The following is a 17,617-nucleotide window of genomic DNA, read 5'->3' on the forward strand; positions in this document are numbered from 1 at the left end:
GGGGAGAGCGGCCTCATCCCACCTTCTGGGGAAAAACACATTAAAAAGAAAAGAAAAAGTACCCAAAGATTACGCTCCCCCCCTTCCTGCTCCCCCTCCTCTTGACTTGCGAGATAAAATTGAAAAAAAAATCAGACAGAAAGAAAAGGAACGCAAGCGAAAGGCTCTAAAGCCTCCAGATTTATCTAAATTACTACGCTTATCTGCAAAAATCACATCTGCTGGTTATCTACTGGCTCCGTGCATCTCCTGGCCCCCCTCCCTTTTTGCCTTAAAATGATGTGGGTTTTTTTTTATTCCTCTCTTCTGTTTTTTAATTATTTTTCCATTATGTTCTTTCTTTATAGCTGGAGAAGTAGGGCGACGAGCCGAAATGATACCCCATGAATTTGGGCACCCAATCCAATGGGATACTGAGTGGTGGGGCTTCTTGGGGTTGATCATACCTGGACCAGGGGGATGTGGGATAGGGGAAGGGTGAACGGACACGCCAATGAATGGGAAACAGGAAGAGTGAGGAAGTTTGTAGGAGAAAGGAGAGGAGATGGTCCTGGTTGGTAGTTTTTGCAAAGTGCAAAGTTATTTGGGGTTGAATTTCCCATTTATGTGTCTTGAGAGAAGTGGACATTTGGGCATCCAACCCAATGGGTCACAAATGGTTGGGGCTTCTTGGGGTCCATCATTCCAGGACCAAGGGGATGTGAGTTAGGGGTAGGGTTAGGATGATGCTCTGCTCTGTTTACTGTCTGACTTGCAGTCTTAAACAGGATATTTTTAAACTAATGACCATCAGTGAGTTTACAGGAAGGTGGTGGAGTCACTGTCCCCGGGGGTGCTCAAGAACCATGGAAATGTGGCACTGAGGGACATGGTCAGTGGGCATGGTGGGGATGGATTGGGGTGATCTTAGAGGTCTTCTCCAACTTTAATGGTTCTATGATCCTATGATGGGAGAATGAATGCCCCTTCTTGCACTGAAAATCAGTGATGTGTTGGTACTTTGGTACTCTCCCCAAAATGGTCCCTGTCTGCACACACATACAAGCAATGGGGAGCTGTGCATTTTCAGCCTCGTGGCTTCGAGGTGTGTTGACCTCATTTCCAAGGTTTTAATCCCAAAACCACAAGAGCTGGAGGTTTCTCACCAAAAATTTGCATTCTGTGGTCTGTGTTCAGCACAACTGCAGGTCAGCAAGGGAGAAATACTCCATGTCCATTGTAAATTCAGTTACGCTGATGACAAAAGCTGTTGGAAAACTGCAGAGGAGTTTATTGCAAAGTCTCAAAGTGCAGTTACCTGCAGCTGCATGGCAGAGTGGACAGGGATTGTGCAGGAAATGATTTCTTAACAAATTACAAACAATTTTATTTTTTTGTTACTCTGTTCTTGGATATCTCTTCACCTAGAAAACCTAACACTGTTCTGTTGGAAGAGGCACAGCTTCTCCCCATGGTGGGGATTTGGGAGTGCTTCGTGCATCACCATTGCCCTAAGGCTGCCCTGACCCAGATCTGAGCACACCCAACCTGCCCCTCAGCCCAACGCTTCTGCAAGGCTCAGATCTCAATTTAAAACCTTCCCAAAATGTTTCAGAGATCTGTGTTGGGGATGACACCACTCATGGAATGTCACTGACACACCAAAAGCTGCACCATGGGACTGCCTCAGGCTCCCCACTTCAGGTACTTACACCCAGAGATCAGCTTCACCCTGCAAAGCCCATAAGCTACTCTAAACCCAGAGTTTTGTTTTATTATTTGGTTGAAGTCCCCATTGAAAGGGATTTGTCCTATGGGACCGTGGGGACCATCTAATATTGCCTACTACTGGACCATGCCTGGCTTGGGGACGATCTAATACTGCCTACAGAGGTGTTCTCCCCAAAACTTCAGCTGAAATACATGAACTTCAGCTCCCTCCCATCATAGGTCCATATTTGAGTGCCTTCCCAGCATCCCATTCTCAAAGCCTCTGCAAACTGCAGGTTGGGTCTTGTTGGAGAAGCAGTCTTGCTCTCGAGTTCCAGTTGGCAGGTGGAAGCTCAGGGAGGAAATGTCAGGCTAGTCTGGCTTCAGGTGGTGCTGGGTGAGGCTTGGGCTTAATTAGTTCTCTAGTTATGCTCACTTTATTATTATTATTACAAAGCAATTGCAATTAAGAAAGATAAAACTTCAGAAGAGGAAAGCACAGCAGCCTCACACTGTGTTGGCAGCAGCCTCATGCCTGCTTTATGAGGCTGTTAATGAAGCCCTAATTCCTGGCAGTTATTTTTTGGCCTCAGCAAAGCCCCAGCAGCCTCAGCTCTCACCCATCAGCTCAGTGACCCCAGGGCAGAGCTTGCAGAAAGAACAGATCTTTGCTCTCTGTTCACAAACTTGTTGCGGGGGGAGAAGCTCCCTGTGTTTGGGGAGGTGACGTGCATTAAATAAATCCCAACAGAGGATTTTGTTCACCAGAAGCATGAGGAATGCTGGGCTGCTCTGAGCTATTGCATGTTCCCAAAAGATCAGCCCAACATTGCCACAGCTGAATCCATCCCAGCTTCACGTTGCCATGGCTTAACCCAACCCAACCCCACATTGCCATGGCTAGACCTAACTCCAAAGTTGTCAAGGCTGAATGTTGCTGTGGCCCATGTTGCTGTGGCCAAACCCAACCAACCATATGTTGTCACAGGTGAACCCAAGCCAACCCCATGTTGCCACAGCTGAACTCATTCCAGCCTAACATGGCTCCAGTTGAACCAACTCCACCTTGCTATGGCCAAACCCAACCCAACATTGCCATGGCCAAACTCCAAGCAACCCAATGTTGCCATGAGCAAACACCATCCAACCCAACGTTGCCATGGCAGAACCCAACCCATCCCAACTCCATGTTGCCATGGCCAAACCCACCTCAACCCCATGCTGCCATGGCTGAACTCAACCCATAGCTGCCATTACCCAAGCAAGTCCATCTCACTATTCAACAAAGGATGCCCAGCTCCAGTACGACAGCTCAGGGCCATCCCCAGAAAGACTCTCACCTCCAATCCCAGGTTTTGCTCAGATTTTGAGAACCTCCTGTGCCTTTAAGGCTGGCCCCAGCTGCGCTTGCCACCGTACAGAAGAGGATGCGAAATTAAGTTATGTGAGGCTCCTGCAGCTGAACCAGATGCGACTAAAACCAGCCTCTTTATGTATTCATGAGCTGTGTGGAAGAGAAATAAAAGGATTCATTACCACGCAAACTGTTACTAATGACATGTACCTGGTGCCGAGCACCTCTGGAAATCTAATGCGACACACTGGAGGAGAAAATGTATTCGCTTTTCAGAGGCCAACGCTGAATGGAAAATTTCCCCTTCTTGGCCCTTCCTCATTCTGCATTCACTAAAAGCAACATTTACAATTCTTCTGCCATTATGTCCTACCAGGGCCTCTGCGCTTTCTGTCACGACCTTGATATTAGCTGAAAATTGGAAATTCGCTGGCATAGCGGAGGTGGGGAGGGCTGCAAAGCAACTTGCTCTGCCGCCTAGTTTGCTCTGAAGAAAGAAAGAAAAAGAAGAAAAAGAGCAAAAAAGGCAACACTTAACTCCCTGTGAGTCACCAGCAGGAAAATGCAGAGGATGCACAGGCCAGGAGGAATGGGAGGAGGAGGTGGGAGAGCTCCGCAGCGCTGCCATGGCCTTTGGTGGCACCAAGGCTCTGATGTTAGACAAGGTGTTAGGGAGGAAAGTGCTTTATCTGATCCCAAATCCCTTCTTCTGTCACCAGGAAGAGTCAGCAGCTCACTGTAACACCCATTTTGTTTCTTTTTTACCTCTTTTGGTCAGGGACAGAGCTCTCAGCATTATTCCGTATGTATGAAAGTGGGGATAAATGCTTCCCAAGTGGGAAGAGATGATACTTTGGGATCTGTTCTAGCCTCCCTTTAACCCCAGGAGTTCTCTGTGTTTGTGGCCTAAGTCATCCCTTCTCATGCTGCTCCCTCCCTACCATTCCCAGTCCCTTGTTTATCGAGGGCCATCCCTATTAGTTGGCGAGTTTCTAATTTAATCAAGGCTGGTCCTTCTCACTGATTAATTCACAGGATGTCAGCTGAGCTGTTCTGCTTTGTCACATCCCCAGCACTTCGGGTGTGTGGTGATGGGAAAGCACCTGAATGTGATGCAGAGCAATGGGAGCCTTCCTAAAATAACAGATAGAGACGTGGCACCTCGAAGTCGTATGGTTAGGAGCAGCTAGCCCCAAGTTCATTCCATCTCCATGGGAGATGAAACCTTTCTTCTCTATCAGGAAGCTCAATCCAAAATGGGCGGACAGATGTTAGATATGAGCAGCCCTGTGCTACTCCACCCCCAGTTTTCCTTTTCCAACTCGATCGCTTGCTGACTGCCAGGGGAAGGGATGCTCCTTTGTTTGAGGACCCCCATGGGCAAATGTAGGATGTGTTGCTCATAGACTTTACTCTTCTATATTGGCCAGGTATGGGTGGAGATGAAAAAGGGAAAGGATGGGGAATATGTGGAAGAATTTTTAAAATAAATATTTGGGAGGCTGTATGGGGAAGCTGGTAAGAACCTCACAAGACTGATTCCTGCTAAAAACTGCCAACTTGCATTCCCACTGCCAAGGGCAATGCCAAGGGTGGAGTAGGAGAAGGTCTCCTCTTGTGGTTTGGAAGCACTACATTCCTGCCTTTGGAGGAAAGGAATCAGATCTCCTATTCCCCAACCCCTCACAACCCATTTAATTGCCCCAAGGAGGACACAGCACTGACATCTGTGAACCTGCTTTTGGCCAAACATCAAGAGATTTTGGTTTGAGTGATGATTGGCAAACGGGAATGGAGGCCAGCATTAGGATCCCTGAGCTCAGGCTTTGTCTTGAAGGTTGGATTTCCTGCTCTGGAAACCTTCCTGTCTGTTTCTGTCCCCACCACCAAATTTATTGATCATGTTTGGTCATAGTTCTGCGATAACAGCTCTCAGCTGTGCCTGAACCTGAACCCAAAATCCAACTGCGTACGGTTGTCAATCCAATCTCAAGCCAAAGCCATAGGACTGAGGCTGCACATCTGTGCATCTTTCCCAATTCTGAAACCCGATGAGGCTGGGGGGATTGGAACAAATTGTTGATCCACCATCCACGGGACGGGTTGGGATGCGCACCCAAAGCTTTGCTGGAGACCCAGCGGGACCCATCCTTCCCACCGGCCCTGTCCTCCTGCAGGAGGTGCATACTAACAGTAACACTCGTTCTTAATGTTAATCAACGACAGAAATCATCATCTGGGGGGGTTCTGGTTGGTAGGACAGGGCTGTGCTCATCGACCTGGTGCTCCTGGGGGCTGAGGGTCCACCTCCAACCGTGCGCTGTCCACGCTCTGTGGTGCTGAGATGCTGTGAAATCTCTTTACACCTTCTTGTCAAGATACACCACGAGTGCACATCTAAAATCGGGGATAGATGGCGTTTTCGACTGCTGTGGCTTAGTCTATTGAGGGATCTCCCAAGAAATAGATGTGGGTTCTTTGACTGTGGGCTGTGAACCCAAGGAGGTATAGAGACATTGTCCCATCTCCTTATCCAATAGGTATGGTCTCTGTGACATGGAATAAAAGAGTGGGATTTCAAGGAAAATCTTGGAATAGTTGGATATGTAATCTCAAAAAATGGCGGTGTGGTAAAGGAATGGGTTGTTGTTTATGGGGAGGTAGGCATAGTGTTGAGAGTTCTTGTAGGGTGCTGGATGGGTGGCCCAATCCAGACCTGACAAGGGAGAAAGAATGCTAAATTCCAAAGCGAGGGCTGTGTAGGCTGTATAGGATAGGGAAATGCAAAGGGAAGGGAGGGGGCAGCAGGAACAGCGGCCACTCGGATTTCAGGGCTCTCAAGGAAAAGTCGAACCCTGAGTTATTTTCCCAGGCTGTGAGGAGGCATCGCAGCTGGCTTCCACCCGCCTGGGACAGGGGAAGGGTCTGAAATGGTGCCAGAGCCTTAGTGTGGAGGTTATGGCTAAGTCCCCCAGGGTTGGAACAGAAAGATGAGAGCTGCTCTGTGCACAGCTGCCGCCCCCGGTGCCCAACGTGGGGGGAAATCACCATCAGGAGCCAGGGACGAGTTATCTGCTGCTGTTAAAAGGAGCTGACAAGTGGGAGAGGCAGAAAATGCAGGTGTTGGCAGGGAATTACCACCTTCCCCACAGGCTGGGCTGCAGTAAATCAGTGTCACAAAGATATCGCTTGGGGTGGGGAAATGCTCGAGGATGGGGATGCTCAGGAATGAGGTGCTCAAGGATGGGGATGCTTGGGGATGAAGATGCTCACAGATGGGAATGCTTGGGGAGCTTTGGGCCAGGAGCAGTTTCCAGCACTGCTGACAAAATTGACATGATGAAAATACATCATGTCCTAATTAGGATCAAAGGCTTAGCGGTCACCTGTGTCCTTTAGGGGAGTCTCAATTCATCCCAGAAGGATGGGGTCGCCACAAAGGGCTAGGCAGTTTCCAGTACAGTAGCCAAAGTAGGAGAAAAGGCAATGGTTCACCTCCTCCCATATTCACTCTCTAACAGGGAACATGAAATCCCGTACATGTGTCCCTGTTTCCCCCCCTCTCAGGCAGCCAGCCCTACAGAAGGAGCACCGTGCCAAGCAGACCTCATAGCTGCCTGCTGATGTCAGGGTTCTGTGCAGTGCAGCTGTCTGAAAGTGTCCCCTGGATTAGAGCATTGCACTGGGGTGGGGTGGGAGGGGGTACATTCCTGGGGGATGGCGTCACTCCGGTGGATGGAGCCAAAGGCTGGGAGCCCCATCTTCTGCTGCTGTTTGCAATGGGGCAGCAGTGGGGTCTGGGTGCAGCTGTTCCCATTGCTGTGCTTCGACCTTCCCATCTGCGAAATAGGCACAGCACAGCTCTGCACCCAAACACCAAGAAGGGATTCCCTGGTGTTGGCACACAGCTGTGAATACAGAGAGTGCCATAAATGCAATATGAGGGGGTTCAGTTTACCACCAGGACCCATTTTGGAGGATTCTCTGCCACCATTCCTAGCAGAGACTCCATCCCATTATTCCACCCAAGGAACACGGATGGAGATGCTTGAGCTGGGAGCCCAAAGCCCAATTCACCCTAATGTCTACAGCCCCCCAGGACCCCATAATACATTTTTGGATGGAGACAGCCATCCACCCACCCACCCATTCCAACTGGCTCCTCTCTTCCCCCACAGTTTTGCCTCGAGCCCCACTTGGGGGTGTTGTGCATTTTCGCAGGCTGGGGAGAAAACAAAATAATACAAAATAATAATTAAAAACAATAATAATAATAATAAAGGAAAGCTGCCGGAAGGGCTGATTTTGATCTGATTAAACGTTTTGGATGGCACTGCTGGACAATCCGGGGAGAATCGATTGTCGTCGCCCACTCTGCCCGCCTGGCACCACGACTCCAGCACTGAAATGTCACGTTTGTGATCTCCAGGATGTGGAGTGGAGGGCAAGAAAATATATAAAAGCACAGAAAAGAAAGAAAATCTTAAATGAGAATAGAGCCTGAGCGGGTTTGTTGCTGTGATAATGTTAATAATTGGTGTGAGGAGGGGGGAGGAAGCGGTGATTTTCTGGGTGCTGTGTACATGCTGATGCCTTATCACTGAAGGATGGAAAACAGCAGCAGTGATGGCACTGCTGATACATTTTAAATACCCAAAGGATGCCATGCTGCGTGTGATGCTGATCCCCAGGGCATGGGTGGGATTGGAGTGCCCGAAATCCGGAGCATCCCATGGCATAGGTGGGAGCAGGCTGGTCTCTGTGCCCCTTTATTTGCTTTCTGGGATTTTCTTCTGGCCCCAAAGGGTCACACAACGCAGTTCCAGCCCCAAGGATGGAAGCCAGGCTTTATTTACTCTAGCTGGAGGCTGACATCCTGCTGTATTCTCATGACTCCAGGACCTGAGGCTTTAGCACAAAAATGCCAAATATTAGCAAGCTCTCCATGGCTCCACGGCATTTTGGAGGGGCTGCGTTTATTGTTGTTGAACGGGGCCAACATCCACGCCCCATCCCCTCCTCTCTGCTTGGTTTTCCATCTGCACTGTGGGAAAGTCCCACTGTGGGGCTGGATGTGCTCTCTCTGATCATTTTTTCTCCTCTGACGCCTTTTTTTCCAGAGGTAGAAGAGCTGTTCCCTTCTCCCCATCGCTCTCCTCAAAGGCAATTCCATTCCCCATCCCTGCAGGCATGGAAGCACCCAAGGAATCTTGTGATCCCCCCCGGTGCACTCCCGACTTCAAAAAGCCAACTGCTTCAATAGCATTAGGGGGTTGATTTGAAGCCACAAAAGCCATGAAAATCGGAGTTAAGGCTCAAAAATCCACTTGACACCCTGCCCTTAAGTCCTAAAAGGCGTTGAGCCAAAGGCAGTGGCTCACAGCTCCCTGGAACAGGGCACCAAGGATGTCCCCTTCCCCTACATTCAGCACTCAAAGCTATTTTATCTCCCACAGGCTGCAAGGAGGAGGAGTTCCCCATGGGAGATTATTTATTATTATCATTATTTATGACTATTACTACGATGGCTATTATTGCTGTTATTCTCACTCGTTGCTCCCATCCTTGCTCATAACGCTGCATGCACTGAACACACGCTTTGTATCAGCCCACCCTTTGGCAACAACTGGAAGAAATAACTCATTAAAACAGCACAAAAAGTTTTTGCAATGCATTTTATTGCGATTTTCATCACTTAAGCCTGGATTTGCAGGTGTTAGTGCAACTCATTCTTCACCTGCATGCTGAATACCGGCCCAGGCATGGACAAGATCGATACTTCAGTGCTTATTGCAGCAGCTGTAACAGGGTTAGCCACACTATCTGCAAATCCTGATAGCCTCAGGGGTGAGGGATGCTGCAGCCACTTGTGCAGAATGGCACTGAGGGTTCTAGAAAACCCCTCCACTTCTTCCAGTTGACGTCCAAGGATCAACGACGGGACGTGTGGGGACAGCTGGGCATCCCCATGGGTAAGGAAACTTGGGGACCACGTCGGAGCTGCTGAGCTCACGGGAGGGATGCAGCCTTGGAAGTGCCTTCTGCAGTGGAATAAGGCACTTCGGATAATTTCTAAGCAGCACCGAGCTCGCAGCTGCCCTCTCTTGGCAAAATGTGCCTCCTGCAGACGTTGCTCAGAAGCAAGGAAAAAATAAGGCTCAAGGCTCCCACTGCATCTCACACTGGCTTAAACCAAACTTCCTGGTAAGTCCCTAAATTCCATTCACTTTGCTGTGCGAGGCTCTGTCCATGGATAAAGGATGCTTTGAGAGCATCGGACACTCATCAGAAGGACAAAGGGGAACTGGATCCAGTATCCCTTGGTGAGCTCAAAGCCCTCTGCAGAGGCACAGTGCCGCTAGCTCTCGAGACATGAGATGGAAAAGCCCTTACGTGGTAGAAGAAGTGTTACTCCTTCATGAGGCATTGCCCTCTTACAGCACAGAGCAGAGGAATCGATTCCCAAAGGCCACGGCGCTCTGCGGATTTGCTGCAGCTAATTTAGTCCTTTTTTTTTTCTTTTCTTTTTTTTTTTTTCCCCAAACAGTGTTTTCATGCGAGTTAACTTAATAAAAGAATCACTCCCTAAAAATAAAACTTTTGCTAAAGAGCTGTTGATTGAAGTGCTTTCAAGGCTGTGGCAGGAAGCCACGGTGTGCGTCGAGCATCAGTAGTAGGGCACGGGTTGGGGGAAGGCATCACTGCATGTAGGCGTAGCGCCAGTCTGACAGAGGCACGTGGGTTTCCTTGATGGCCTGAGGAGAAGTCCAGCGTAGGATGTAGTGGGGGCCACCAGGCTTGTCGTTGGTTCCTGTTTTGGGGGGAAAAAAGGGACATGAGGGACGTGGTTTAGTGGGCATAGGTGATGGGTTGATGGTTGGACTTGGCGATCATAGTGGACTTTCCCAACGTGAGCGATTCTATGAGAAGTAGAATTGGGGTGAAAGATGTAGTTGGAGGGGATGTGTCCCATCGTGCTGCTGAAAGAAGGGGGGTTTGAAGGGTCTCACCTGAGATGCGGGAGCCCCCAAAGGGTTGCTGGGACACAACGGCGCCCGTTGACTTGTCATTGATGTAGAAGTTGCCGGCTGCGTTGCGCAGACGGCTCCGGGCTTCCTCAATTATGCTCCTGGGGAGGGATGGGTGGATATGTCAGCATGGGGGGAGAAATGACAAAAATATGACTGGGGGGCCTCTGCTCTAACCCTAACCCTAACAGCAACAAATTTGGGCACTGCTTTCCTTTACATGCACCTCCAGGACTGCATGTTTTGTCAAGCCAAGTTCAACTCGCACTCCAATGGGATCTGCGTGCTTGAAATTCAATTAAGTGACTGCAGTTCTCTCTTCTAATTCCTTTTCAAGATTTTTTGTTATAAAATGAAGTTCTTTATACCTAAGTCCAAGGACAGCCCGACTTAATGACCTCCTAAGTTAGGACAACTCATCCTAATGACGAGTAAGTTGGGTCTAATGACCTTCTAGGTTACTTATTCTACAGCTGCCCACTAGCTTCACTAATATTTAGTTTATTCTTAGGTATTCACTGAAAAATTAATTCCATATCTGTTTTGTGTGAGCCTCAAACTTTCTCACAACAACAACAAAAGGTCGTAAATAAGAAAACAACACAATGCAACGACGCAACAAAGCAATACAATACGACAACGCAAAGATGTAATGCAACAACTTGCTTTTCATACAGTCTAAAAAGCTTCTGGCTCTCCTCATCACTTAGAAATAGTGCTCCTGTTTTCTTCTAGGCTTCTTAAGTAACGAAATAACTCATTCTTCTCCTAATCTCTTTCCCCATGCTAAAAAGAAACTCAAAACAGGATTCTTGAAACCAGTTTCTAACTGAAAAAGCGCACTACGCAAGCCCTGACGGGCTGGAACGTAGACTGGTGGCTGGGAAGGGATGGGAGGACCGACACCCCGGCTGCCCCCTCCTCTTGTCCCCTCCTGCTGTCCCCACTCGGTCCCTGCTCACCTCTCCTGGGCGAACACCGCCCCCGTGAGGCCATAGGGGGTTGTGGTGTCGATCAGCTCCAACACTTCCTGGTACCTCTCCTCAGGGTACACGTAAACGGTGAGGATGGGTCCAAAAATTTCCTGAAAAGCAAAAATATCAATCATATCACTCAGCCATTTTATATAAACCAGCCTCTTCCAACCGCCAGCATCTAAAAATTAACACCAGGTTAGCTAATACTATCAACCAGCCAACGTGCTGCCCAAGATGTGGATCCACATCCCGTGTTTTTCCCCACTCTCACCTCCTTCATGATGGGGTCTGTTGGGTCCTGGCTCTCCACGATGCATGGCTCAACAAAGTACCCAACGCTGTCATCGCAGCCACCCCCGGCCAAGATGCTGAGGTTGGGGGATGTCTTGGCATGTTCCAGCCACTTCTTTATACGTGCAAAAGACTGAGGAAAGGAAGGATGATGAAAGGTGTACATAACTTTACACTTGTCGTTGAAGTAGGGCTGGAGGTGAGCTTTGGGTGCTGCTTGCTTCCAGCTCAGGATGAGGGCTGTGCACTGAGACTTACATCTGAGACTGAGGTTTCTCAGCAAGATATCCCATTTCTCAAAAGAGGCAGTGACATATCATAGACAAATCTTTAAGGGACCTTAAAAAAGCATCAATGCTTAAAGATCATTGAGTTCCAATGCCCTGTCATGGGCTGGTTGCACCCCACCAGACCAGGCTGCCCAGAGCCCCATCCAATCTGGCCTTTAACGTCTTCAGGACTGGGGCAATATGTGATAGTTGGGTTCGTTCCTCTCCTGGAATACTGCTCAAAGCTTTGCTAAGTGTAATGAACCCCACCCAACCAGACTTCTACCAGCAGCCTTGTGGTGCTACCTTCATGCAGGCAGAACATGTGAGCTCACCTTGTCATCAATCACTGCTGAGAAAAAGGTCCCAAAGTCCTGTACAGGCTGCAAGGGCAAAGACAAGACAACATAGAATCATTAAGGTTAGAAAATACTTCCAGGATCATCAAGTACAACTCATCATGCCAACCTATCCCTGCTATGTCCACTCATAGACCTCCAAGGTCATCCAGTCCAACCATCAACCCATCTCCACTACGCCCAATCATAAAATCCTTAAGGTTGGAGAAGACCTCCAAGGTCATCCAGTCCAACCATCAACCCAACCCCACCATATCCACTCATAGGACCATAGAATCCTTAAGGTTGAAGAAGACCTCCGAGATCATTGCGTCCAACCAATGTGGGTTGCTCCTGATGAGTGCACTGGGCTGAAAGGTGGAGGAGACAGCACGAGGACATGCAACCACCAGGGCCTGGGGTCAACACTGTGCCAAAAAGCTGATCCTAAAACTGAAATTCCCACAACAACGCATCCCTTCCCAAAGCACACCTCCGTTTGGAGGGACCAACCTCCCCTTTTTCAATTAGCCCACGGTATTCAGTGCTTTGCACAATCCATCCCGCAGGTGCTGGCTACAAGTTAATTTCTAATCACTAAAAAAAAAAAAAAAAAAAAAAAAAAGATGAAGGAGGGGGAGGATGGAGGGGTGGTGGTGGTGGGGAGAACCAGTGGATAAAAAGCTCGGTTCAATAGGAATTAGTAGCCAGTTACCGCAGTCTCTAATCCCATCAGCCACCCGCTGAGCCGCAAAGCCCTTCAGCAGCCCGGCAGCTCCACTCACGTCTCCCACTTTGATCTTCTTGGTCTCCTCCAGCAGCTTGGCTTTGATCTGGGGCCACAGCGAGCGCGGGGCGTAGAGGCGGGAGCACGCCGAGCATTTCTGGCCGCCGTACTCGAAGGCGGAGCGCAGGGTGCCGTTCACCACGCTGGACACGTCGGCCGAGCTGTGCACCAGGTGGAAGTTCTTACCTCCACACTCTGGTTGGTGGAGAAAAAAGGAGAACGAGAGGAGTTAGCACGAGGTATAGGGATGGGGTATCCGCTGTGCGCCCTCCCCAAAATGTGAGCTCACCTCCAGCCAGGCGTGGGAAGGTGCGGTAGCGGTCCAGGTTTTCGGATGCTTGCTTCCAGAGGCGCTTGAAAGTCCTGGGAGAGAAAGGAGGAGGTGTGGGAAACATGGGAAAGGTGTGGCAGGGTCCTGACCTTGCTGTGACACCCTCAACAAACCCATCTGGCCATCCCCAAAGAAGGGATGTTCTGCAAATGGAAGAAATGTCGGTGAGAAAAAGAACCTGGATATCAAAGCACCGGGCACTGCGCAAAACCCAGAGCAGAGAGCACTCAGCAAAAGTTCCTCTTCCCCTTTCACTCCTTGGTTTTTGTTTAAAGCAGCTCCTTGTGCTTCCCCACCCCGACTTACGGCACGCTGCCGGTGAAGTTGAGCCCGCAGAAGTGCTCAGAGCTGGTGACAGCATCACCAAACACGGGTCCATCTGCTGGCACGAACTGGATGACGTTGGGAGGGAGCCCAGCTTCCAGCAGGATCTTGTAGACAGCGTAGCTGGAAAGCAGGGCCGTGTCGCTAGGCTTCCACAACACCACGTTTCCCTGCAGGCAGAGCACAGTGAGTTGCACAGGGGAGAGGCTTCCAGCCTTAACATGACCCAGCGCCAGCTGAGGGAGCAGAGCAACCTCCCAAGCATGTATTAACAGAGCCCAAACAAACAGCACAATTGGCTGCAAGACACAGAGCAGTGGCCCCGCTGTGCTCCCACCACTTTGGCTCTGTGCCCCCACCATGGCTGCAGCTCGTGACCTGCCCTGTGTCACCATCACTGCAATGATGAGCAAGGTTCAGTACTGCAGTGCATAGAGGAGAACACCCTGGGATTACTTAACACCTGCTGAGGGTTAATTAACACCCACCTATTAGAGCACCCCAAGCCGCTCTCTGTGTAAAGCCCAACCTACGGGTGAATCACGGAATGGTTTAGGTTGGAAGGGACTTTAAAGAGCATCCAGTTTCAACTCCTGAATTGGGCTGGTTGCCCCCCATCAGACCAGGCTGCCCAGGGCCCCATCCAACCTGGCCTTTAGTGTCTCCAAGGATGGGGCACTTCTCAGATTTTGGGAACATTTTCCCTTTTTTCCAGTACTTGTCCATCAAAGCTGTTTGGTGGACAGGTCTACCCAGCAGCCAGGGGAATGCCTGACTAATTAACATCCCCTGAGCCTAATAACAAAATTCAGGAGGGGGTCTAGAAGGGTGTGGCTGGGCTGAGCATGGAGGTGCCCAGTTTTGGACCCAATTTTGGAAATGGCCCCAAAGAGCTCCTCCATCCCCAAGCGCAAATCACTCATAGGTTTAAGGTCAGGACCCCAGAGATTTGGGGCTGGGACTGGTGGACAAAAGAGGGAAATATCACTCCATGATGCTCACCATCAAAGCTGGAGCGCCCGCCAGGTTGCCACCGATGGCTGTGAAGTTGAAGGGAGAGACAGCTGCCACAAAACCCTACAGAAGGAAGAGGAAAAGGACAGGTTGTAGCATCCTATGTCACCCTACGGCACCCCATGACATCCCACGGCCATGAGTTTGCCTGGCTGCTCACCTCCAGGCCGCGGTACACCATGCTGTTGGTGCTGGACTCCACGCTGAGCGGCTGGCTGCCCTGCAGCTCCAGTGCAAACTTGGCATTGAAGCGGAAGAAGTCGATCAGCTCCGCTGCCGCGTCGATTTCTGCCTGGATGACGGTTTTGCCCTGGTCATGGCCAACAAAAACAACAGATGGCATTGGGGTTTGGCCTTTACAACAAGGGTTTGGCCTCCTGCAAGGCCCCATACCTGTTCCTTCCCAAAGCCCCCATCCCACTCCTTCCCAAGACCTCACCTCACCTCACTCCTTCCCAAAGGCCCCATCCCGTTCCTTCCCAAGACCTCACCTCACCTCACTCCTTCCCAAAGCCCCCATCCCGTTCCTTCCCAAGACCTCACTCCTTCCCAAAGCCCCCATCCCGCTCCTTCCAAGACCCCAGACTCCTCCCACTCATCCCATCCCACTCACCTGCCCCACCATGGTTTTGGCCAGCACCTCGGCACGCCGTGGGCCGCTCAGCATGTCGGCTGCTTTCAGGAAGATCTGGGCCCGGTCCTGGATGGGTTTCAAGTCCCACTCCTTCCTGGCAGCCACGGCGGCATTAATGGCTTTGTTAATGAGGTCCTGTGGAAGGGGAGTGGCAGCCATGAGGAGATGCTCATCATAGAAGATCGGGGTGGGGGTGAAGGGCCATCTGCCCAAGGATCATCGTGCTGTCCCCATAAGGAAAACTCAAGAAAAAGGGCCAGGAGCGGGGTGCTCACCTTATCAGCATAGCAGAACTTGGCCACTTTATGCGCATGGTTGAACGGCTGAAAAGAGAACGTAGCATCAGTAATTCCCTGTCTGATGGATGCGTCCCTCATAATGTGGTATTTCACCCCAAAAACTCACCGACAGTTGGTACCGCACCGCCGACGTCCACACCTCCTCCCCACCAACCACACAGGGGATGGCTTCAGTCCGGCCCTTCAGCTCAGCAAGTGCCTGGAGAAGGGAGAGCACAGAGTTGGGGATGGATGGAGATGGGTTTAAAAAAAAAGGAGAAAAACTCAAAGTGATGTCATGTGTGGGTACCTTCTGGAGAGCTGCTCGCTCGGGGCTGCCGGGCTTGAATTCGAGGATGGGCTCGTTGGTCACCTGGATGGCTGCATGGTGCAAGCATCTCTGCCTAGGGAGGGAGGGATGGGGAAATCCCACTTGTGCTTCCAATAGAAGGTGGTTTTATCCCCCAAAAGTGGGATTTTGCCCAAATAGAACGTGGTTTTATTTCAATGTGGCTTTATCCCAGCAAAACATGAGTTTATCCCAACAAAACCTGGGTCTATCCTCCAAAAAACTGAGTTTAATCCAACAAAACCTGAGTCTGTCCCAACAAAACCTGGGTCTATCCCTCAAAAAATTGACTTTAACCCAACAAAACTTGTGTTTATCAACAAAACCTGGGTCTATCCCCCAAAAAACTGATTTTAATCCAACAAAACCTGGGTTTATCCCAACAAAACCTGGGTCCATCCCTCAAAAAAAACACTTTTAATCCAACAAAACCTGGGTTTATCCCAATAAAACCTGGTTTAATTACAATAAGATGTGTTTCTATCACAATAAAACATGGTTTCATCCAAATAAAACATGGTTTTATTCCAACAAAATTTGGTTCTATCCCAACAAAATCTGATTTAACCCAACAAAACCTGAGTTAATCACAATCAAATGTGTTTCTATCACAATAAAACATGGTTTTATCACAATAAAATATGAGTTTACCCTAACAAAACGTGGATTTATACCAACAAAACCTTGGTTTATCCCAACAAAATTTGGGTTAATCACAATAAAATGTGTTTCTATCAAAACAAAATACGGTTTTATCTCATAAAAAGGTGAGTTTCTCCCCCAAAAATGTGGTTTTATACCAGCAAAATGTAGTCTTACCCCACCAAACCATGTTTTTTATCACCATAAAATGTGTTTTATCTCAATAAAACATGCCTTTATCCCATTAAAATGTGTGCTTATCCCCATAAAACACATTTTCATCTTAATGTGGTTTTATCTTAATAAAGTGTGTTTTTAACCCAAGAAAACTTGTTTTTATCCCAATAAAACATGAGTTTATCTCCATAAAATGTTTTACTCCCCAAAAATGTATTTTTACCCCAATAAACTTTGTTTTTATCCCCATAAAATGCAGTTTTGTCTCCTCAAAACGTGTTTCTATTGCAACAAAACACGCTTTTATTCCAACAAACACTATTTAACCCAACAAAGTTTGGTTTCATTCCAACAGAACTCGCTTTTTTTTTTTCTTCTTTTTTCTTTTTTCCCCAACAAAACGTGGTTTTAGTGCTCCCAGGCTGAAAAAAAAAAGCTGTAGAAGACGCTGGATCAAAGGTTTCTATGGGGTGGGAAATGGTTGGGGGCACCGGAGCGCGGCAGCTCTGAGCTTTTGCCATTCCCCATAGGGGCAAAGGGGCGGAGAGAGGGGCAAAGGTTGGGAAGGCGGTGGGGTTGGTGCTGAGGGTTTGGGGGGCAACCAAGCACAAGCGGGGCTCCTTGAGTTGTGTTCTCCTCCATTGGGCATCGCTTGGGGTCGGGGGGAACGCCTGGGGGGGACAGGAGGAGACTGAGGGGGGAGAGGGACAGCAGAGGGGATGGAAGGACAGACTGAGGGACGGCAGGAAGGGACGGAGGGACAGACGGGGGGGACACACGAAGGGGCAACAGGGGGGATGTGAGCTCGGCCGGCACTCACCCGCGGCCCCGCAGCGCCCGCCACATCCCGCAACGCTCCGCAAGGCTTTACGGGCAGCGCCCGCAACGCTCCGGGCGGGGAGGGGAGGAAGGAAAAAAACCCGCAGTTATAAAAACCAGAGGACGATCGCTGTTGTGGGATAAAGGGAAAAGGAAGAGAGGTTCCGAGAGCTGAGGGTTAACGGTCAAGGAGCGGAGATGCGGGATCGAGGTGTAAAATCTGCGGGGTCGGATGGTGATGATGGAGATCAACCCGGGTGCGGGGAGGTAGTGGTTGAGGCCGGGACGTAGGAAGGGGCGGAGCGTAAAGATAAGG

The 17,617-nt window shown here is 49.6% G+C and overlaps 1 protein-coding gene across 1 annotated transcript; it reads right to left on the reverse strand.

Moving 5' to 3' along the window:
- Positions 1–8,704: 8,704 nt before the first annotated feature.
- On the reverse strand, positions 8,705–17,601 carry ALDH4A1 (aldehyde dehydrogenase 4 family member A1). The gene is made up of 15 exons (XM_031556729.2): positions 17,303–17,601; positions 15,625–15,718; positions 15,442–15,534; positions 15,312–15,359; positions 15,016–15,171; positions 14,563–14,712; positions 14,391–14,465; positions 13,371–13,558; positions 13,023–13,096; positions 12,732–12,928; positions 11,944–11,991; positions 11,320–11,472; positions 11,034–11,155; positions 10,054–10,172; positions 8,705–9,854 (listed from the first exon to the last, which is right to left on the reverse strand). Exons 1-15 carry the CDS (start codon positions 17,326–17,328, stop codon positions 9,742–9,744), a joined length of 1,656 nt encoding a protein of 551 aa, XP_031412589.2. The 5' UTR covers positions 17,329–17,601; the 3' UTR covers positions 8,705–9,741.
- Between the last annotated feature and the right edge of the window lie 16 nt (positions 17,602–17,617).

Source organism: Meleagris gallopavo, chromosome 23 (genome assembly GCF_905368555.1).
Source record: "Meleagris gallopavo chromosome 23, MGAL_WU_HG_1.1, whole genome shotgun sequence".
Taxonomy (NCBI): domain Eukaryota; kingdom Metazoa; phylum Chordata; class Aves; order Galliformes; family Phasianidae; genus Meleagris; species Meleagris gallopavo.

Coding starts and splice junctions, on each gene's coding strand:
- ALDH4A1 (XM_031556729.2), bottom strand. CDS start 17,328: ATGTGGCGGGCGCTGCGGGGCCGCGG. Junction 11,992..12,731: donor AGAAGATCAAAGTGGGAGAC/GTGAGTGGAGCT, acceptor TTGCCCTTGCAG/CCTGTACAGGACTTTGGGAC. Junction 11,473..11,943: donor CAGCAGTGATTGATGACAAG/GTGAGCTCACAT, acceptor TCCTTTCCTCAG/TCTTTTGCACGTATAAAGAA.